Raw genomic sequence first — 22232 nt, 5'->3', positions numbered from 1 at the left:
CTCTTATGTTCTATTCTTATGTAGTTATTTACTATATATTTAATATTTTGCATTCTTAAGGAACCATAATCGATTTCGTACTAAATAGACCATCATATTTGGTAAAGAAATGGGAAACGTAGTTGGTCTTGCATTCAAAAGTCTCCGCGGTAACCAGCATGCTTTGCGTAGGCGGCATTTTTCAAGATGGCGGCCAATATCGTTTATTTTTGAGTTAATTGCTCTAAAATTTAGAGATTTTAGCCCCCTCTTGTCAATTTAACCAGCATCCTGGCCATCGAGAAACGTGACAAAGCTTCCTGGAGAAGTATAAGAGAATTTGTAGGTTGTGGGATCGCTGTTTTAATGCTGTCGCGACGTTGAAAGGAGTGGGTTCATTTGCAGAGAAAAATTTGTGATTTTTTCAAACGTAAGGTTGACTTGGCTAAAACAACATCGTGAAAAATCAGAATGGAGAAGTACCAAAAAGTCAAGCGAATCGGGGAAGGTTCCTTCGGGAAGGCGCTGTTGGTCAGAAACAAGAAGGATGGCAAGCAGTATGTGATCAAAGAAATTAGTATAACAAAGGTAAGTGACAAAACACGTCTTGGTACTAGTGGTATTTACTACTTAAATATTCATGTGTATCCTTGGTATTGTCCTCAATCTTCATGTGGTAAATTGGCCACAAAGAGAATGTTAAGACCTTGTTTATTGCAAGTTCTGTCTAATTTACGAGCTGAATACGTGATGCACAGTTTCGTTAATTGGTTTAATTTGAATCTGAATGACGTTACAGGTGGTTTTATACAGGTGTTTCCACTAGGATAAGATTATGTAGGTGTGCTTTCTTAAGCCTCAATCAGGGTGTAATCTTGGGTAGGATTTTATTCATTGGAAAATCTAATATCGTTTTAATATATATCTGATGTGGCTTTTGAAGAGACCAAAGTCTGGCAAAGTCTACTAGTCTGCATGATCTCATTTGCATACAAGATGGCTGCTGGTAGTAAATTAGTTTCCATGGAAACTGTAATCAAATTCTGATCTGTGGCAGTGCAACTTTGTACAGGGTGCAACATTTGCCTTACTCTGCAGGTTTCTTTGATCATTATGACCCTTTGTGAATTTTTCTTGGGTCATTCATTGAATTATTTATTACACATTTCATTGGCACTATTCATTAAATCAATAATATTTCTTTTAGGTTCATGCCTTTTTGGTACAAAAGTATAATTGCATATTTAAGCTAGAAAAAGTGGCCATGAATCTGATTATCAATGATAATCATTTTAAAAAATAATCTGATTATCAATGATAATCATTTTCATATTTTATGGTACATGTTACATGTATTGTTGTGAAAACATATGCATGATGTTATCATTCATTTATCACATATATATAGTAGACTAGATTACATTTGAAAAGGTTGACAGCTCAAATTTTGCAGTAACTACATAAGCAAATATTTTTGATCTTTTAGATGTCACCAAAGGAAAGACAAGAGGCAAGGAGAGAGGTAAAGTATTTAGTTTAACTTTGGTTTATATCACATGACATGATGCATGTATTTTCGTCTTTGGTACATATACAAGTAAATCAAAGTTTCAAAATAGCTCTTTCCTCATTTATGCATGTTGCTATAACAATTTGACATTTTGTTTTTTGTAGGTGACAGTGCTGTCCAAGATGAAGCATACAAACATTGTTTCATATCAGGAGTCATTTGAAGGTGTGTAATAACATGTAGTAATACTCATGAGTCATAGTCATAAGCAAATTTTGCCACTTTTGCAATCTTTTCAAAGATGCTAGTCTAATACACAAATGACATTTTCATTCCCAAAAATTGCTAATCATGACTACAGATCTAAGAGGTCTGAAAAGTCTGTCAAACTTCTGTTGTTGTTTTTTTTCTTGTCTCCTGCAGAGGTTGGAAACCTGTACATAGTGATGGACTTCTGTGATGGAGGAGACCTTTATCAGAGGATCAATGCACAGAGGGGGATTCTCTTCCCAGAAGATCAGGTACTCCATTCTCCTGTCTTTAGGAGCAGCTTCACTAAGTCAAGATCCTTGTAATTGTCACCAGGGTTTTCCCCAGTGTTTATCAATCAAAGTCTTGTTCGGTTGTTCCTCATAACCATGCCATGAGTCTTTTTTTTCTTAGGTGATGAACTGGTTCGTACAGCTGTGCTTGGCCCTGAAACATGTGCACGACAGAAAGATCTTACACAGAGACATCAAGTCACAGGTGAACAGACAGTCTTGTATTGTGACATGATAGGGTTTTCTGTTTGAAAAATGATCCTTAATCGTGTACATGTACTGTCATGCAGTTTTTAAGAAAATGAATGGGTTACTTTATAGTATAGCACATGTGTGTTGAAATTAATTTGAATGACTTATTGAATGGCTTAAATTTTTTGCTTGAAGACTCCTGTGCTTTCTATGGTGGTAGTTGCTGAATAATACATATACTCTTTGTTTTCAGAACATCTTCCTCATGAGAGATGGGACTATCAAGCTGGGAGACTTTGGGATTGCAAGAGTTCTCAACAAGTGAGCCTACACTCAACTTGTGCAGGAGATCTTCATTTTGATACATTAATTGTCACATAGCATCAGTAAATCTGAATGTTTCAATCAGGGGTAAACACTTTTGAGTTGCTTCATGTTCACCTTGTTCTATCTGTATTTTTCCAGCACCATGGAGCTTGCTAGAACATGTATAGGAACTCCCTATTACCTGTCTCCAGAGATGTGTGAGAACAGACCCTACAACAATAAAAGGTACAACAAAAGATTTTCTGGCAGAATTAATACAAGTCTTAATGACCATATTATTTCCTGTCTAAATTGTCAAACTGTCTTCACGTTCAACTTGGCTTCTAAGAGATTTTTAAAGTGGTGAAACTTTTGTATGACATACATTCCCACACTGTACATGTGTATTGTTTGTGTTTACAGTGATATATGGGCATTAGGCTGTGTACTGTATGAGATGTGCACTCTCAAACATGCCGTAAGTTGAAATTTCTCCTCACTGCGTCTGTTTTAAAACTGGCATATTATTTCCTTGTGTATGATGTAATTCCTAAGGTAACATGATTTTTTAATCAAGAGAAAGTCAATGGTATCATTTTTTTAAATATCAATGATATCTAAAATGACTTGTTTCTTCCAGTTTGAAGCTGGAAACATGAAGAATCTGGTCTTGAAGATAATCAGGTACTGAAACCACTCCATGATCCTTCCTTGTATATTCTTCACACAATGCTTACATACAGAGAGGTAATGCATGATACATGTATGTTATGTATGTTTAACACTATCACGGGTAATGTTGTTAGACCTGAAGCTAAGGTGATAAGCTTTCAGGCTGTTTTATCAAGTATAATGGGTAAAATGTACCATTTTTCACATTAATAATTATTGCTCTATCCCCAGGGGTTCCTACCCTCCTGTCAGCCCACGGTACACATACGAGCTGCGGAACCTGGTCGCACAACTCTTCAAGAGGAATCCAAGGTACAACTACAGTCTGTTTATGAGTTATGGAAAAGGTTTTCTGTTTGAAGGTCTGAAATTTTTAAAGTTTAGACTTTGTCTATTGAAGGTTACGCTGAATTATAATAATAACTGCAAGAAATGTTGACATGTTTGTTGTCTTTTCTCGTCTGTTTTTTTGCTGCCGTCTGTGACATCCTCAGGGATCGTCCGTCCATCAACAGTATCCTGAGGAAGAACTTCATCTCCAAGAGAATAGAAAAATTCCTGTCTCAAGCGGTGAGGACTTCCTTTGAGAAATTTTAAAGAAAAATCAGAATCAAAGGATCGAAATTGCTTCAAAATGATGCAGACAAAAACATGTTCCCTTACTCAGAGTAAAGTTTGTCATAGTCTGACTCTTACCCGAGTTGTTAAGATACTACTGTGAAATATTACTAAACTGAATGCCACATCTGTTCACAGGAATTTCAAGAGGAATTCAGCCACACAGTTCTGCACAAGCAGCATCCTCTAGCAGCTAAACCTCCTGTCAGACCAGGTAGGCTTGCTTAAATCCTTTACAACTTTTCTAACACTTGAGAAAATGATTTTACATGCACAATTTATGATGAGACAGCGTTAGAAAAGATATATGTATCATGATTACTGCTTTGAGTGTTGTATTTAATTGAACATATCATTTCAAATTTATGGTATCCTTCGGACTTTGGTGGATGTGTGGTACAAAACTCAGTTCTCTTATGATAGAAAAGGTTATCTTAGAGACTTGTCAACAGTTGGATCTGTACCTGTCCAGGGTGCTGAAAATTTGATAATTGTATGACCCCAAAGACTTACATAATGATTGTTGTTATATTACCTTCAATCAATGTGTCCAAGAGTATCTGTTGTGGCTTGCACCTTTAAATCTATTGATCTTCATCAAAGATAAAATCCTTTTATTTTGTGACAGCTGTAAAGCCTGTAGTGGCTGGCCCACGTATCAGCGACCCTGCTGCGAAGTACGGAGTCCCCCTGGGTGGCAAAAAGCAACAGGCAGGAGCCAGGTACAGTGGGAAAATTTGTTATTCTACAGTATAGCTAATCTAGAAACTGTTATACAACACATAATTGTATCTATCTTTGTATACTGTATGTCGTTTATAAATATGGTATACATTGAGACATTTTTTTTTACTAAGAAAGCAATTTATTATGTGAAAAGGATTTAAAAGATGTTCGAAATTTTTCAGAAAATCTGGAGACAATGTAAGAAGGCTGAGTGCTGCTGAGGAACGACAAAGGGTAAGGAGAAAATACAGCAAATTCTATCACTGTAGGTTATACATTTACCGTGGAGCTATAAAAGAGATGATTATACTGTTTTGAGAAAGGTCATTATCTTACATTGTTATCAAAAGTTTTCTCAGTGCAAGGCTACAAAAGTGCTTATTTTTATTTGCCTTCCTAACTTTTCCATTTAGGAGCTGGAGAGGAAACGTAAGGAGTTGGTAGAGAGGGAGGCGCGACGACGCCAAAAGGTCAAAGAGCAAGAGGAGAGGGTACGCCAACACCAGCAGAAACTCTCCGAAAAACGAAGGGTAAGGTTCTAAGGAAGAAAAAAATGCACCTTGGCTGTCAGTCCAATTTATTTATGTATCTTTACCGGGGTAGTTTGGAATTGGACTAATTAGGATTGTCATGGGGTTATCATGCATAATTTTGTGTGCTGTCTTCAAGTATGAGGTCTACACTTACCATTGGGATCAGTGCCAGACTTACATGATGTTGTAACTGTCTTTAGGGAAAGACATGTACATGTAAGTTCAGACATTTAAACACAAACATTATGACATTGTTAGATATTATTTACTGGTTTATTTCTCTCTGCATAGTCTTGATGAATGCTTTTACTTTTAAGTTTTAGCAGAAACTTTCAATTCATGTCTTTTCCATGTCTCCAACTGTATGACATCTCCTCTGAAGCATTGCCAAAAATCCATCCTGTTTCCCCTTCTGCCCTGTGTCTGCTCGTCACCAATTTGCACGACCCTTCCCATGCTCCTTTGCAGATGGAACAGATCAACCAGGCGAGAGAACAGGGGTGGCGTTTCACCCTGCTAGGCTCTAATGAGGTTAGAACTTTCCTCCCAGTCTCTTCCTTTGTCATTTGTTTTTTGCCTCCTTCCACTTCTCTCATTGTCTTTGTGTTTTTCACAAGGGACCTGAAGAGAGGTTTTCTGTCCATGTAACTTTGTATGCAGTGAGTTTTAATGATGTTGATTGTTGTTGTTTTTTGCCTTGTTTTGCTGTGTTACTAATATGTGCACTCTTGAAATCCCCTTGTTTTGTACACAAATGGTCACATGCCTTTTGTCACATCCAGGGGCGTTCACAGAAATGTTGTGACTTATTGATTTATATGCCATGACAATCATGACCTTTTCAGAACAAACCGTCTGAGGAGAACAAGGACAATCAGGACGATAAGAAGAAGAAACCCTCTGCCGCTGCTGCAGGGGGTCCAGTCTTAAAGGTGGGCACATTTCACCGTAGCCATAAACCCAATGTATAGCAATTGGTCCTAACTTGCAACAGTCTCCATTATACCACAGTCTGTCAACCCTAAAAGTGATTTCCTTACCTCATTCTCTGATGCACATTCCCACAGAAACCACTAGGCCCTAAGCCCCTCAGGGATCGGGGTAACTATGAGGAGTACCACGCCTACCTGGACAAGTTGGAGAAGCAGCAGAAGGAATCACAATTTGTAAGTTGTATTTTCAGTGTCCACTTTTTTAGCCCTGTAGTCCCCTTGAGGTTGAGTCAAGTTCTGATTGTGCAGTTCTCCTTGAAGTTACTAGGAGGTGCTTGTATTCCAGTACACAACAATGCTGTTTTATATTTCTAGGAACCTAAGGTAGCCCCTGCCGTGAAACCGTATGAAGGTTGGCCAGACAAGAACGCTGTGCGGCGAGAGCTTGAGCGTGGCGCGGCTCTGGCACAGGACCGTGCACGTCAGGGAGAGGTGGACAAGTACGGACACGTCTACTGTCACTGTTACATGTACAACGTCTGTATCAGTTTTAAAGAAAAGGACTTTAAAAAGTACCATCCACAACTTTAACCAATGCCTACTTTCACTGTTACATCTTCTATCTATATCAGTTTTAAAAGAAATTTTACTTAGAAGAAAAGAAATTAATAGAATAAAACAAAGCACCCTTGACAGCTCTGACCATTGTGCACCGAATGTAGTCTCTGTACCTGTCAATCATGTGCAGGTTGCTCGGCGCCCAGGCGGCAGACAGAGGCAGGGTTGTGGAGGAGTTCCTACAGCGGAAGCGACAAGCTGCCATGAACAAGGCTCGTGGGCAGTCTGAGTGGGCCAGACCAGTGTCTGCAGGGGTGGGCAGGGCAGACCAACCAGGTAAGGATGGGCAGATATAAGCAAGAGAGTGAAAGATTGTGAGAGAGGTGGAGTGAGAGTTTATGAGACGGAGAGAGAGAGATTGATAGGTTGAGAAAGAGAGATTGTGAGGGAGAGAAAGGGAGAGATAAGGAAGAGGGAGGGACACTGGTAGTAAAGGTTACTTTGTGATGTTTCCTTTTTTGTTTCCCTGTAATTTTTAGCTGCACCTCAGGTTGAGTCAATACTTTTAGGTATTTCATTTTGCTGGGAAAAAACGTTTTAAACTTGATTCACAGGTACACATGACTGATAATGCCCCATTCAAAGATATATTTTGTTGATTGGCTTGCAATAATAATGTGTGACTGTCATTTAAATCAGGAGAGGGCCAGAAGCGCCCGTGGTCTGCAGTAGAGGGGCGTAACCAGCAGGAGCAGGAGTACCTGGCCAGACTCAGGCAGATCAGGCTGCAGAACTTCAACGAGCGCAGAGCCCTGGCCGGGGGCGCACCCGCAGCCACACCTGTGTCGGTAAGGACAAGCTGGTAGATTGTAGTGGCTGCGTTGGGTTCTGAAATTCTTCTTTCCTTAGAACCAGAATTCTTATGTTGTAAACTTTAGACCTGTATACTATGCACTGTATGTTTTCTAATGTTTGATGTCATGATTTGTTCTAGGCTGTACCCGACCCTCGATTTGATGTTGACGCAAGAAGAAAAAAGATAGAGGCATTAAGGGTAAGGAAAAATGCTCTCTCATAATTTTATGAATTACAAACCACAAAGAATACATCCACATAGAATAATATTCTTAGTTGCAACTTTCACCACATAGATTTTATCTGTGGAGTTAGTGCATTTTCATAGTCTTTCTTGATTAATTTTGGTTTTGCCTTGAAATTCACTTTTGCAGGCCCAGGCAGACCAGAGAGCTCAGCAGCTGAAAGAACAGCTAGAGAAGAAGAGAAGAGATGCAGCAGAGAAGGAAAGAAGGTCCAGAGCCCAACCAAAGGACAGGCCAGAAAACAGGTCAGTATATGAAATATAAAGATCACTCAGTTTTGCCATTTTCACAGTCACACACCACCTCTAAACATTGTGGTTTGCAACAAAGAAACAGGGTTTGTTCCTTGTTATGTTTCAGGGCTGTACCCTACAATGTACCACCAAAGATTCCTGAAGCATTCAAGGGACCAGGTGAAGATTTTATTTGCTTGATTAGCTCTTCTCTCCTGTCCTCTGATTTTCGTGTATGTAGAACTGCAAATTTTGGAATTTTTCAATTGTGATTTGATTCAGAAGTAAACACATTGTTTTTTGACAGTGGTTGGGCTCACTGCTGCATTGGAGAATGTTGGAGCGGTGAGTACATATATGTGACTTTATGTTGTTTGTAGATACAGGATTACGATATTATGAAGCCCTGATTTTCATGATACTAATTTCCTAATGAGTCATGTGTCTTACATGTGTAGTACATGTATCTAGGAAAATTCGTCTTTGTGGGATTTCATTGTTTTACGTATGGCATTATAGAAATCCAGCTATTTGGTATACAAGCTAACCTAAATGTGTAAAAACCAGGGAGATGTGAAGGAGTCTCCAGCCGAGGAGAACGTCTCCCCCCTGAAGAAGGAGAAAGAGAAGATTCTGAAGCGACTGAACCTGAACCCCCCTGACGGTTCTGACGAGAACGGGGGGGACAGGAGGAAGTGGGGGGCGGGGCCAGCCAAGCCTGTCAGCCCGCTGGTGGGCATGACTCTGGAGCAGACAGCCTCACACATGGAGGGTAAGGGAAGCCAAACTTAAACCTTGTCAAGGAACAAAGTGGCGATGAACACTTTAATTTTTTTGTGAAAGAAAACCATTAGTATCTATAAATTTTTATGATTGCACTATACAGGAAGTTCATGCATATTGAAATGGAGGATCCTAAAAACAAATAGAAAAGTGCTAGTCTTCATTCTCAGGTTAAAAAATTTCTCACATGTACATGTGTTAAGATGTAGTGCACAGTAAAGTGAATTTTGCTTGACTTAATGTTTCTATAAACTGTTTCTGTTAACTGCATGTATGCAATTTTTCGTATCCAATGGTTTTTGACCATGTAGAAATGAATGATTTTTTACCTTATCTAGCCACCAGTGCAGAAGACAAGGTGCTGGTGTTTAACAAAGCCGGTGGAGCAGAGAGGAAGAAGTGGGGACAGCCTGACCCCGCCGCGGTCGCGAAGGATGACAACCGTAAGCGCTGGGGAGGGCCGGCGAACACGGCACTGCGTGTGCTACAGGAGGCTGAGCTGAACGAGGACACCATGGCACTGTTAGAGGGGTACCAGGGGGAGCTGGAGGAACAGGAGAGTAAGGAGGAGAAGAAGGGCATCAAGTTTACCATCCCATTGGGGAAGGGTGAGGGTGAGTATGGCAACTACATGTATCCTACCATGTAAGGGCAGGGCTCAAGATATTTTTTCTGCATACCTGCACTGGTGCATGTAACGTTGAAAATTACCTGCACCAGACACCAGCGAGCCTGTTGTGTTGTCTCTCTTGCAGACAAGCCGGACGGCTCAGCTCCCTCCAAGTCTCCTCTTGTGGGCACCCACGTGGTGAAGCCCAAGACGCCTGCTGGCAAGGCTACCATCACAATACAGGAGCCCGAGAAGGCTGCCAGCCCCATTGGCAAGACTATCACCATCAAGCAGGCAGGAACTACAGATGATGACGGGGTAGAGGTGGTCTCCACAGAGGAAGGTACAAAAACTGAGGGACCTAAACCTGAGGACAGCCCTCCTAAGACCAAGGGGGCATGGGCTGGCGGGGATGAAACTGACAGTAAAGGTATTATAATTCTTTATCATTTCATCATTATTGCAATGTATTTAAAATATAATGTTAATGTTGTCTAAATGACATTTACTACTACATGTACATGTACTTGAGTGAGGGAAATCCATACCTTAACTTATAATCTCAAAGGGTCCTGTTCCATTTCAGACAAGTCTGAGGCTCTCCCCACCCCTGCTGACGATGGTAAGACCCGACACTCCCCGCGGCCAAAGTCGGCCAGCCCCAGGCCAACCTCCCCAATGGTCAAGCCCGACACCTCCCCACGCCCCAAATCTGCCAGCCCCAAGTCTGCGGTCAGCAGCCCCACACAGGAGGACAAACCCACCCCCACCCCTGGGGAAGAGGAGGTGAAAACCCCCACCAAGGATGACAAGGAAGGGACTGCTCCAAGGGCAAAGTCTGTCAGTCCTAGGGTCGTCACTCCCACTCAAGGTTTGTGTGTACATGTATAGTTGAACCTACAAATCATTGATATGAAAGAAAAAGTAAACTTGGATAATTTAAGTGTGTCTACTTACAGTTCTTGTGACACTTTAATCAAATTATGTCACTTTTTTTTACTTTGATTTATAAGAAAAATGTGATTTTGTTTGTGTTTTGCACTCTATGTCTTGTAATGCACGGTGTTGCATGGCTCACGTATGAAACTTTTCCTTTTTCCAACTATCTAACCCCAGATACAAAACCTCTGTTCACCAAAGTGCAACCCAAGGAGCAGCAAGAACAAAAACCCCAAGAAGAGGATGACTTGCAACTTGAGGAAGTGTCCTTGTAAGTCAGAGTTAAAAATAGTTTTCTTATTGTCCGTAGTGTTTAACCATGTTGTGTTGTTCCTAGCCATTTCAGACACTGGTAACAAAAATCTACTGTAGTTATTTGAGTGAAACAATTTTACACAATGACATTGTAATGTTTGTGATTATTGTACCATGAACTCTTTCAACACAGTTATGCCACAGCAAAAGGAGCAGGGATTCTGGAAGGGCTGTCCACTGGATGTTTTGATTCCCCAAATGTCAAGGTAAGAGGCATAACATTCCTTTGGATAGGGTACCGATACATTGCAAGGTGGCAAGTGTGTGTGAAAGTGAAACATACCTGACTGTACACATATTGTGTTTGGCTGCAATATCTTCAGTCCTGCTAGGTGGCTTTGAAATATTGTCTAGCTAAACTGAATGTTGGAAACATCTTTAAACTTTCTGACATTCTGCAGATGTTGAGGACCTGCTCCATGCCTGACCTGAGCAGCCTGTTTAAGACAGACCTCGCTCTCAACCCGTTCTTCGACGAGATGCACGCCCACGCGTCTGTCCGTGCGTCGCTGGGACTCGGTGATGTCGGCACGCCGCTCGGAGAGGACCATCGTCTGTCCATGGACGACGCAGACGACGAGGCAGAGGGAGAGGAGAAACCAGAAGGGTGGGGAGAAGTTTACTGTATGAAGATCTGCTGCTTACTATTTTCATGGACAAGTTTTAGGTTGTCGGTATTGTTTGGGGTGTTGGACTGACTTTTGTTGTTTCCTACCCTTGCAGTGAAGAGAAGGAGCTGAGTGATGAAGGGGAGGACCTAACGGACTACTACAAGATGAAGGAGTCCATGGAAAACCTACTGGAGGACAGCACAAGCGGTACGTATGTGCCTCAAGACAGGGCTTTCACTCCCATGTGAACATCTGTTGCAATCAAAGCCCACTTTCAGGTTCCAACCTACATCAGCTAACATCAAGATGTGACCTGTAAAGAAGATCTACAGTTTGGGAAAAAATTGAGAGATTTTGAAAGCAAGATTTTTCCCTGGTATTTGACAGACAGTGGAGACAATACTCAAGCACACAATACTGTATGTACAAAGTTTTATGTACTGGGCCCTATTTTTTATGTACTGGGCCCTATTGAAAATCAATTTGTCAAAATTGAACTAGGCCACCCAGGTGTCTTCAATAAATAAAAATAAAAAACTGTCTTTATGAATCTGTAATGCCTATAGTTATGTAGATCTAAACAGAAACGTTTCGTGTGTGGTTTCCAGGAGAGGAGGGTGGTGACGAGGCGGAGGACACGGCTGACAACATGGATGAGAAGGACGTGGACACGACAGAGACCGACGCGGCGGTGGGAGCAGAGGGAGGGGAGGAGGACGATGACTCAGCAGAACCACTGAATGAAGACTGGCAATCTGGTACTGTGGATATTACCCTGCTTTTGTCTTCATTTCACAGCTTTTGCTGTGCACATCTTGTGTATGGTAGAATGGATTCATTCTTCAAGCTAACCGCAGTCATCCCTCAGTAAGACATCCGGAGGTTCATAGTTTAAAACTTTAAAACTTTTATTCAGCCTGACTGGTTTCACTCTGTTGACTTTTTCAAGTGTACAGAAGCTAAATCACAGGCTGAAGAAAAGTTCTAAACAGGAACTGTGCGGCTCCAGATGTCTTACTGAAGGACGACTGCTGTGTGCTAGATTTTGGCTAGCTTGAGGAATGAATCCTCCCTACTTTATACTGCTATTTTGTATTACTGGAGAAAACTGTAAAATTCTTTTTAAGTCTCTAATGTATATCTCCATCTTCCATTCCTTGCAATGTCTATTCTGACTTTCAATTGCTGTTCTCTCTTGATGTTCTGTAGTTTTTTTTTTTTTCGATTTCTAGAAAATCCTCTCCCTGTCCTTCACCAACCAGGGTTACCTATCTTGCCTGTTGTTCACCTGTCAGCAGCTAGGGGGAGCCCCGGGGACACCTGGTGCACAGCCGATGAGGAAGATATAGAAGAAGACGAGGAGAAAACATTCCTAACTTTACTTAGACAGGCTCTAGAGGAGTCCAAAGGTTACTTGAGTTCAGATACTGTAGGCACAGAATATAGCCACAATGTCTGTCTTTGCCAAGCTGTTGTCATCATTATCAGTTTCATTGAATTCTAATGATGTAAATCATTTACATATACTTATCATGTGCTAACCCATCTTTTTAGGAAAGATAGTAGTAGCATTCTAAAATCAGCAATGTTCTGTGCTTCTTTCTTTCCCCATTTAATGTATGTTTTTATCCTGTATTGATATAACTTCCAGCATGTTCTTGTTGATAACTACATGTTAACTTGCATCCAAAATGTTATACATTGTAGTTTGTACTAATTCCCCAGCCTTGTTCACCACAGCATGTTGCAGTAACACAGCTAAAGTTCCTGCTAGCTGTACATGACAGTTCAGACAGCAGCTCATCATGCTGCTCATATAATTGCTTTGCAGGTCATACATTCCAACTGAACAGTAGTCGGTAGTCATTAAAAATTTGATCCTTGTGTGTGTACCCTTGTGTTGGAATAAAGTTCAGCATCATACTATATAAGGGTAAACAGTGTATATCCCTATCAGCTGTGTAAGTCTGTGTACTGATGATGTGTTTGTGTTTATGTCTGCAGACAGTGAGAGTGATGAGCGAGACAGTCTGAGTGATGATGATGATGACAGCGTCTTTTCTCGTCTGGAGGAGACCAGAATGCGCCTCGAGGATGAACTTGGACCAGACGTGTTCATTAAGGCCTACAAGGCCATCCAGGTACAACAAGATCATTGGTCTAGTCTGCAGCAGATCATTGTGATCATCAATTTAAATACATAGAACATAGATAGTTCTGGTTTGCCACAAATAAAACTCCAACTTTGTACTGTAGGTAATATAGCTGCACTTGACTTTTTTTTAGCTGTTGGTTTTTGTGAAGGATAAATTTCAGTACTTTTCGACTTTCAAACTGTACATGGCTGCCATCCAAAAATATGAGGGTAAATACGGCATTTCTTCTGATCTAGATTTTTTTGAGCTGTTGGTTTTTGTGAAGGATAAATTTCAGTGCTTTTAGACTTTCATTGCTGCCATACAAAAATATGAGGCTAAAAGACGGTGTTTCTTCTGATGATAAAAAGATCAAATAGAAAATTCTTCATTTTCAAACATTGTACTACTCACTAGCCGACTACTGCACACCCCTGTGTTAGGGACCCACGCAGCAGTTTAATCAAAGACTACTAATCACGTCTCTATTAGCAAATCAGAACTTCTCTTTTGTAATTCCTTATTGATTCTTACTCATTGATTACTTGACAAAATCCCCTCCAGGCCTTCCATGAAGACGAGGATGAGAACATGGATGATGGGCCGAAGGTCGTAGGTCAAATCCTGGGCAAGGAGAAGGAGTACCTGTATCCCAAGATCCTTCAGCTGGTGATGGCTGATGGGGCTTATTGTGAAGGTATGGTGAAGTCTGCATTCTAGGAGTTGTCTCTAACAGTTATCCCCACTTTGCTTGTTGTATTTCTTTGTTTAATCACAAGTAGATTAGGTTTGTGTCACCAATAATAAGTACAGATCATTTCAATCTTCATTCAAATGAATCAACATTATATAGTACTCCTGAATTGGGTCAACTTTGAAACATCTTATGAAAAAAAACATGGTGTTATTTCAATACATACGAGTATACAATTTAACATAAAACACAAAAATGCTAAGCCTGATTTAAAGGTAAAACTGACATTTCAGCATTGATTTAATGGTATTTCTAACATCTTTGAATTTACTCTGACCTCAATTGTCAACCTTAACAAAATGCCCACCAACAAACTGTAAGGTTTGGTGCAGTTCTGTGTTACCATTTCACTTGTGGTGTAACATGTTTTTCTTTGATTGTTTGTACCTCATCTTGTGCTTGTTTACTAATTCATGTTTGACTCATGTGTGGCTACTTCTCTTTGGTTTTTTGACAGACGAATGATGTGACTTGGGAAAGTTTTAACCGTTTAATGGTTAGTAAAAACACATTACAATAGGTGGCTTAAGGTAGTCGAGTAACGCTGCACTGGAAAACTGCATGCTGTAGTACGGTAGTACCGGTAGTTAAAAACTCACTGAAGCTTCATGCTTATTTCTAGTACCCTCATCTGTAATAGTTAAGTCTCCTGTCTAATCAAGGCCGCATTGAAAATGATTATTATGTTGATAGATTTTATTCTTTCCCCAATGAAAAGAAATTGTTAGTACATTTTCTCAGTGCCATGAATTTACTTTGATTCTAAATACATTCTGTTTTATTTTTTCAGATAACGACTGACACCAAAGGGACCACTTCTTCACATTCTAATGTTACATGCTGCACTCTAGAAAAACAGATACTAGTAAATGAATATAGATCTGGCTACATATATATACATTATATAATAGAACTGTATTCAAAGGTTAGTAACATTGACAGAAGTGAATATGATTTGATGTGGAATTGTATATTTTTGTGCTGTAATGATAAAAGATGGTAGATAAGATGTGGTATTTTTCAATTTGACCAATCGTAGATAATATAGCTTTGCACTGCTGCTGCCTAGTGTTGTCTGTATTTTCTCTACAAAAACATTTGAGACAATTCAAGAAAGCCATCCTTTATGTAGGACAGCAAAAGGTGCTGAATAGAAAACTGTTATAACGGTAAAAATTCACCACAAGGCACAAATATGCATGTATGAAGAATTTGTACCCAAAGTAATGTTACGTACAAAGTCTCTGATTGGCCTTTAATCTCTTTTATACCTATTGCTGGTCAAAAAATAATCACTTGGACTCTATCACTGGATAAACAAGGTTAGTAAGTACATGCAGAACCACAGTAAAATACAGGATTGAACACTTTGGAAATTTAGCTTGCTACTGGTAGTTAATTTTGGCAAAGTGGAAAATTTGAACTTTGAGCAATTGTGACCGAAGTTCATCTAAATTTCTAATGAGGTAGTCTTGCTTCTCAGTGAGTCTTACTTCTCAACAGATAGTTTTTCAGTAAATACTGGTGTGTGGTAAAGTCAAGACTTCAATAGATATAAAAGGTGTATGTGTATGTACATACTATTGACCATGTATATGTTTACTATGCTTGCTGACCACCATGCACAAATAGCTAATTGATCACAGCAGAGTACCGGTATTCTGCAATTCATTCAACTTTCAATAGTAATGTAGCAGATAGCCTAATGATGTAAGTTTACAAAGTCCTGTGTGTATTTACACATGTGTGTAGCGCTGCTGCTTAAACAGTAACCTTTTGCCAAGTCGTGCCTGAATCTGATAGCTACATTGTACATGTGTGTATTGGACCAATCAAGTTCCATGAACCTGCTGCTTATTACAAGATGAAATGCTACATGTAGTATTCCTGATCTAAGGCAAAAAGATTCTTCTCCAATTCTTAGTCACTGGTAGTAAGGTTTTGCATAATGTTTGAGGCATTGATTTTGTATCTACTTGTGTTATCTATACCTTGCCATTTGCTTCTCTTGTGAATGATTTTTGATCTCGCTTGTGTCTATATTTCAATATGTGCATATGTTGATATGTGCAAATACCCTTGTACGTACTTGTACAATATCATGTGTGTTTAAACTAAGGTGCATAGCTTGCAAACTGTGTTTGTATCTTAAACATTGCTGTGATTGAATGGTGACTAGATAATAGGTCTTCAGAGAACACAAACGTCTATATGTATGTATAATCTAAGATACAGTAAATAAGGTGCTTTTTATACACCAAGGCCACCATGCTACTAGGTTGAGCCTGGCAGAGTTAGATCTATCAACTTGCATGTGTTTTAATGTATTTGTACCAACTGTGGACATTACTTATGTATGTGTGACTGCAATGACTTACTAGTATTAAAAGGTTGCAAATTCAAAATTAGACACCTTCCAGGTTTAACCAAGCATGCTTATGCCTCACTTAGGAGATAGTTGCACAACCTTTTTTGTCAATTTGCATAGATATGTCCAAGATGTACGTCCAAGTTTGTGTTCTTGAAGACTGCTGAGAGAATTCCAATATATGAGAACTCACTAAGATGCACTGACATCATTTGTGTCTTGTGTGATTTTGTGTCGTGGTCTTACTGCTGGTATCCATGATTTTAGTAGTGTTTAGAGGTGATTGGAATAAAGAAGCTCTACATAGTACATAGGTAGTTCAACCTTGCATGATGTTGTACCAAAATTATGCTGGAGAAGTAAATTTTGTCTTCCCAATCTCGGAAAGTTGAAACCTTTTCAATATACCTGTTACAAACCCTTTTCTCTGAATTTTGTGGAAAATAAACAGCGTAACGTTGATACAAAGGAGAGGCATTTAAAAACTCCCGCCAATGACGTCACATCGCGTGACCGCGCCCCCTTCGTGCCCCTATCCTTCCGTGACCTTTCACCTCCATGCGATTCGCGCGAAAATCTTGCCGATCTTTGCAGGGCCGTGGTGCTCACTGTTTACCAGCTTCTAGATTTGGTTCAAGATAGCTGTACTCGTCTATCAACATTCGTCGTTTATTCTAGAGGTATGTGGAGCGTTTTAGTATTGAAATGGCAAAGAAAACCTCGCCGTTTGCACGTGGGAGCTCGCATGGGCCGACCGGCGATTTTGCAGTGGAGTTTTCCATGTGCTCATGTTATGCAATTTGCATAAGCATGGAAAAAAACACATTTTGACCGACGATTTTTGTTTTAAATGCCGTCGATTTCTACCCCTAACGGTACGTATGCACCCAGTGACTATGATTCTGTGTGTGGTTATTGACATTAAGGTGACTTAAGTGCAAGGTCATACATGGGCCAACGTTGCAGGGCAACTGTGTCCTGAAATATAAAACTCGTGCGTCATTTCAGCTGCAGCTGTCGCATCTATATCCCTGTCTGATACAATAACATGTTTACACGTGGAAGGGGAGGGGGGTGGCTGGCTGGCGACCAGAGAGAACTAGTATTTATTGTTGTACACGCCCTTGTATGATATGTAATGTCACTGTCTGCATTGCTTTATATAACTGTAACAGAAAATTTTATGACTATTTGTCATGACAATTGCAAACACTTGGATATTCGAATTGATTTGATTTGATTTGTTATTTTTACCTTCACAGAAGAATGACATTGTTTTTGTTCAGTTTCTTCTTTAAATTTCTTCCAAACAAACAAGGTCAATGACCTGGAACAGACGTCTGTCACCATGGTAACTGGTACAATGGCAGATGGGTTATATTTTACCAGTATGTAGCAATGTCAGGATAGAGATAGCAGGGGCACGCACTTTTATCCATATAACCGTTACATGTGTATAAATGTGAGCAAGAATAAACAAAGCAGTCACCCTTACCTTAGGCTAGACCATGTGATGGCGAATATTATGAATTAGTTTTACAAATGTTACCTTTCTAGTTTTTTGGTATATGACTGTTTTTTTAGTAGTAGTATATACTAGTAAAGAGTCGTATGGAAAATTTACTAATAGCCAAAAGATGTTGGATAAATTCAGCCAAATGTTTTTTTCACCTTTTCTCCCAGCTGACAGACATGAGGTCACTTCCTGTTCTGTGTGTCCTGCTGCTGCCCTGGTGCATTGTGGGCCTGGAGCCAGCGACAGATGGAAAGACAGAGGAGCAACTGTTGAACAGCTGTCTGGATGGAATGCACCACAAGCAGGTGCCGGGGCCGGAGGGTAGCCTGTATCAGAATGTAAGACCTTTGACACCCCTACAGCTCATTGGAATGGTCCAATAAGACAATCATTATAGTAATAGCTGACTTTCTTAAATGTTAAATGTATGCACCTCATAACACCTCTGACTTTCAAGTGGTGAATCTTTTATTACACAAGATTGAAATATTCTTTAATGGAGTTAGAATATGCCCCTCCCTCTTTCAATTTTGAAAATTCCTCGGGCCTCCAACATAGGTTTTAAATTACTGTCTTGTCCCCTGATACGTGTAGCATGGCCCTGATCAAACCATTGTTCTTTTTTGTGTTCCTGTTTGCTACAGTGTGCCCCGTGGAAGGACCGTGCGTGTTGCCGCGCCAACGTGACGGAGAAGATGCACCAGGAGGAGCTGTTCCCGTACAACTTCCAGTGGCACCACTGCGGCCAGCTGTCCCCACAGTGTGAGCGGCACTTCATGCAGGACATGTGCTTCTACGAGTGTTCGCCCAACCTCGGGCCATGGCTTGTCAAGGTTGGTTTTGTGTTACGGTCGGGTTTTTACTAAATTGGTAAATTGCACCGCAAAGCACCTTTACCTAAACCAGTGACAGTGTGCTGTGACATTAAGCTGTGACATTAACTATACCTATACTGTACACAGACCTACTTCAATTCACCAAGTTGAACTTGATTTCCAGATCTATTCAGAAAAAGCTAGGATAATATGGACAGATCAGATTGAAGGGTGACAATCAAGCCCCTCCTCTTTTACTCTTAGATGAAGTACCCCTTATGTACTGACCAGTGACCTTTGTTGTACCATAATTGCAGATCCATATGAAGATCCGTAATGAGCGGTTCGTGAACGTGCCGCTATGTGTCTCTGACTGTAACCAGTGGTGGGAGGCCTGCAAGGATGACATGACCTGCTCTGGGAACTGGGGGAAGGGATGGAACTGGACATCTGGTAAGGAAGCACACAATTTGGCATTGGTGCCATCCTTGTTGCAAGTTAAAAAGTGTCCTGCTTATAGACAAATATTGGTCAGGGCCTAACCAATCAGAAGCATCACTTGCTCAACTATGGCTAGGGTAACCAATCATGAGCCATAGATTTATTTCTGTAGTTTGCTACATTGCTACATTTAAATAACACTGTGTAAAGTCATTATGATATTAATGGAAAGACTGAGTGGAGACAAAATTGTGTTGATTATTTCAGGAGTGAACGAGTGTCCACGTGGGAACCAGTGCAAGACTTTTAAGAAATATTTTGGTGATGCGACAAACTTCTGCCAGAAAATCTGGGACGGATCCTTCACGGTGGTCCCCGACACGGAGCCATGTATGACGCAGTGGTTCAACGGACTGAACCCAAACAACGCTGTCGCTCGTAAGAGAGCGAAGGAAATCGTTCAAGCGAGTGCCGGCGAGTTGTCTGCAACTGTGAGCTATGTGCTGCTTGGTGTTGGAGTCTTTCTAGGAAGGCTCTTGTAAAGTGTATTAATTCTGTGTTGAGAGGTCTTCATTTTGGGGCGATGTTACATAATGAGGTGTTTGGTACATTCTGCTATGCAAGCTATTACAAGACATTGTGTGACACTTTTGTGTAATACTTTTATTGGCCCCAGGTGGTCATTGGTGCTTGGATGTTGTTTTTGTTGTATCAGGGTTTGGAGAAGGTTGGTGATTTTTATGATCAGAAAGTCAGTCCCGACTTGGAAAGGATACTTTTTTGTTGATGGTAGCCCTGCTTTTTTAATACAGGATTTCTGGTCTATACATACTTTTCAGTTGTGTATAATTGTATGTGTTAAAAACAGTGCATATTCATTCCGTGTTTTCATCCTTCTGAAAAAAAAACCTGGTCTAAAAATTCTTTGGTGTTAATATATATAAGAGTGAAAACAGGAGACTTAGAGTGATACAAAGTACCTGGCTATATGTGATTCAGGTAATAGGTAGTGTTGTTGTGATAGAGAGGTGCTGACAAGGGCTGCCTCAAGCTTAGCTTTTATCCTATCATCCCAGAAAACCCATGCTCAACTCCTGGCAGGGTGATTGAATTATTGAACATAATTGCTTCTACACACTGTGGGTATGGATGTATTGTTTTGGGTGGCTGAGCTGTGGGCTCATGTGTCTGTTTGTCCACAGAGTAGGTTGACAGCACATGGTGGGGAAGATTGACAGAATGACAGGAGATCAAAATGTCAGACACAGGAAATAGCTCTGGCTGTGGGCCAGCAAGAGTGGACGAATTCAGGAAGCCGACAATTGCATGAGGGACTCTCCAATCTTTTTCACATTAGACACCAGTTTTGTCAGGATGACCCTAATTTTTGTCCTATCATTAGTGACAGGATTCTACAACATGATGGATTTGGAAAATTCTGACACTATAAAAATGTCAGTAATGGTTATACAAACACTGATAAGTTAGATGACTACAGATGCTTCACAGTTTAGGTGCCATACATGATACAGTGGCAGTGCCATATTGTACTAGAATCTAAAGATGCTGTATTTTGTGATAGATCGAATGTAGCAATGGTAGACGAAAATCTAACTAGCAACATGTAAAATATCAAACTTGTATACTAGATCATGCACACATGTATGAAGTCAGAACAGAAAATTTGAAGCCAATATATCTTGAAAAGGTAGAATCTGTAACATTTGAATCTTCAAAAGAAAATTTTTTTCAGTAATCATTTCATTGATTAATATTTAATATTGAGACTGCATTAATTGACAGTATTATGCAGTCAAGCTGAACGGTCTGCAGTTAATGTACATTGTAATGACGTCAACTGAATGTTACTCAAGGTTAGAAGGCTTATTCTGTATTCCCCTGGTGTAGCCAGTTTGCTGAAATCAATTTGGAGGGGGATTACTGTGGCAAGTAAGTCATTTAAAAGGTAATTAACATTATAATGAATAATAGCTGATTGATTAGAATGAATAGAGTGTTTGTAAGTAAAGTCATAGCTGCTATACTGCTTAGTTGAGCTTTGTAGACTGATATTTTATGTGTATGTGTATAATATACTACATGTAGTATTGTTTATGTGATATCAAAGACAATTCAGGTGTGACCATCTTGCATGGTGGACCTCAGTGTTATAGTCACATGTGTGCAAACACTATTACAAATCACGTGTACGTAATTGATAAAAGGGATCCTCATTTGAATGGATTTATGGATTTGTACATTATTTTTTTTTATTATGGACAACACGTACACTTGTCATGATGGTAACATAACACAGAATGTATGTTAACCCATTATACAATGTAACTTTGTTATAATTAACAATTTAGCTGTGACGAATTGTATTTTATTTTCAATACTTTTCCACACATCAACTGTTGATGAACTGTTCATGTATGGTCTGGATTTTGCTTGGAGCTGATTAGATATCTAACTTTCACAATATGTACAGTACAGTGGATCTCATAGTCATATATGGCCAAAGGAAGGTCGGTTAGCATTTAAACTTACAGGGGAACCAAGTTTGATTTAGGTGCTGATGTATCTATGCAGTGCAAAAAAGTATTTAGCATTAATTGTTGTCACCAGTATTATACAATTCTGGACTACCTACAGTGTGTTAATTAAGGATAGTGTTTGCCTTTGTACAATATAAAATATTGTCATTGAGTGATTTAGTTGGGTGATGAGTCAAATGTGTTACTTAAAAAGATAGCTCACCAGGCATTGATAAGAGATATGTTACTCAGGATTTTGGTGAGTGTGTGGATGAATGATTGAATGATTATTGAGTGCTTGTAGCTCAGTGGTGTTCAATACTTTGCCATATTGTGAACAGTCGTATAGCAAAGATGAAGAAGGGTGTTAGTAAGTGCATATGCTGCAGACCACCCCCACTACAGACAGGCCCTCCCACAGATCCCATTAAAAGAAAACGTTGACCCGTTTCTGAGATTCACGTCGCTACATAGTCTTACACTTGTCGAAAAGCAACTCTGTGCTTG

General features: G+C 40.0%; 2 protein-coding genes across 6 annotated transcripts; both read left to right on the top strand.

Annotated features, from left to right (window-relative positions):
- The first annotated feature begins 141 nt into the window (after positions 1–141).
- Positions 142–16589, top strand: LOC109467850 (serine/threonine-protein kinase Nek1-like). 5 transcript variants are annotated; one of them, XM_019765946.1, is made up of 39 exons: positions 143–567; positions 1466–1501; positions 1654–1714; positions 1913–2010; positions 2153–2236; positions 2477–2544; positions 2689–2775; positions 2953–3007; positions 3170–3213; positions 3433–3513; positions 3696–3771; positions 3958–4033; positions 4448–4541; positions 4728–4779; positions 4959–5075; positions 5547–5609; positions 5924–6010; positions 6146–6244; positions 6386–6510; positions 6759–6904; positions 7268–7416; positions 7563–7622; positions 7798–7913; positions 8029–8081; positions 8209–8246; positions 8469–8673; positions 9023–9298; positions 9440–9724; positions 9881–10165; positions 10411–10504; positions 10682–10754; positions 10950–11155; positions 11272–11366; positions 11768–11917; positions 12458–12568; positions 13164–13300; positions 13859–13991; positions 14506–14544; positions 14839–16589. In XM_019765946.1, exons 1-38 carry the CDS (start codon positions 451–453, stop codon positions 14511–14513), a joined length of 4140 nt encoding a protein of 1379 aa, XP_019621505.1. In that variant the 5' UTR covers positions 143–450; the 3' UTR covers positions 14514–14544; positions 14839–16589. The 5 variants fall into 5 exon arrangements, with proteins under 5 accessions (XP_019621504.1, XP_019621506.1, XP_019621505.1 ...); XM_019765945.1 differs by lacking the exon at positions 14506–14544 and having other exon boundaries at positions 142–567; XM_019765949.1 differs by lacking the exon at positions 12458–12568 and having other exon boundaries at positions 144–567.
- A 560-nt stretch (positions 16590–17149) lies between these two features.
- LOC109467870 (folate receptor gamma-like) lies at positions 17150–20308 on the top strand. The gene is made up of 5 exons (XM_019765976.1): positions 17150–17291; positions 18100–18270; positions 18577–18765; positions 19065–19200; positions 19456–20308. The coding sequence occupies exons 1-5, from the start codon at positions 17205–17207 to the stop codon at positions 19728–19730; spliced, it is 858 nt and encodes a 285-aa protein (XP_019621535.1). The 5' UTR covers positions 17150–17204; the 3' UTR covers positions 19731–20308.
- The last annotated feature ends 1924 nt before the right edge of the window (positions 20309–22232 follow it).

This window comes from Branchiostoma belcheri, unplaced genomic scaffold (genome assembly GCF_001625305.1).
Source record: "Branchiostoma belcheri isolate BF01 breed outbred unplaced genomic scaffold, Haploidv18h27 scaffold19, whole genome shotgun sequence".
In the NCBI taxonomy this organism is placed as follows: domain Eukaryota; kingdom Metazoa; phylum Chordata; class Leptocardii; order Amphioxiformes; family Branchiostomatidae; genus Branchiostoma; species Branchiostoma belcheri.
Note: the sequence above shows the minus strand (reverse complement) of the source record. Positions and strands in the feature narration are given on the sequence as shown.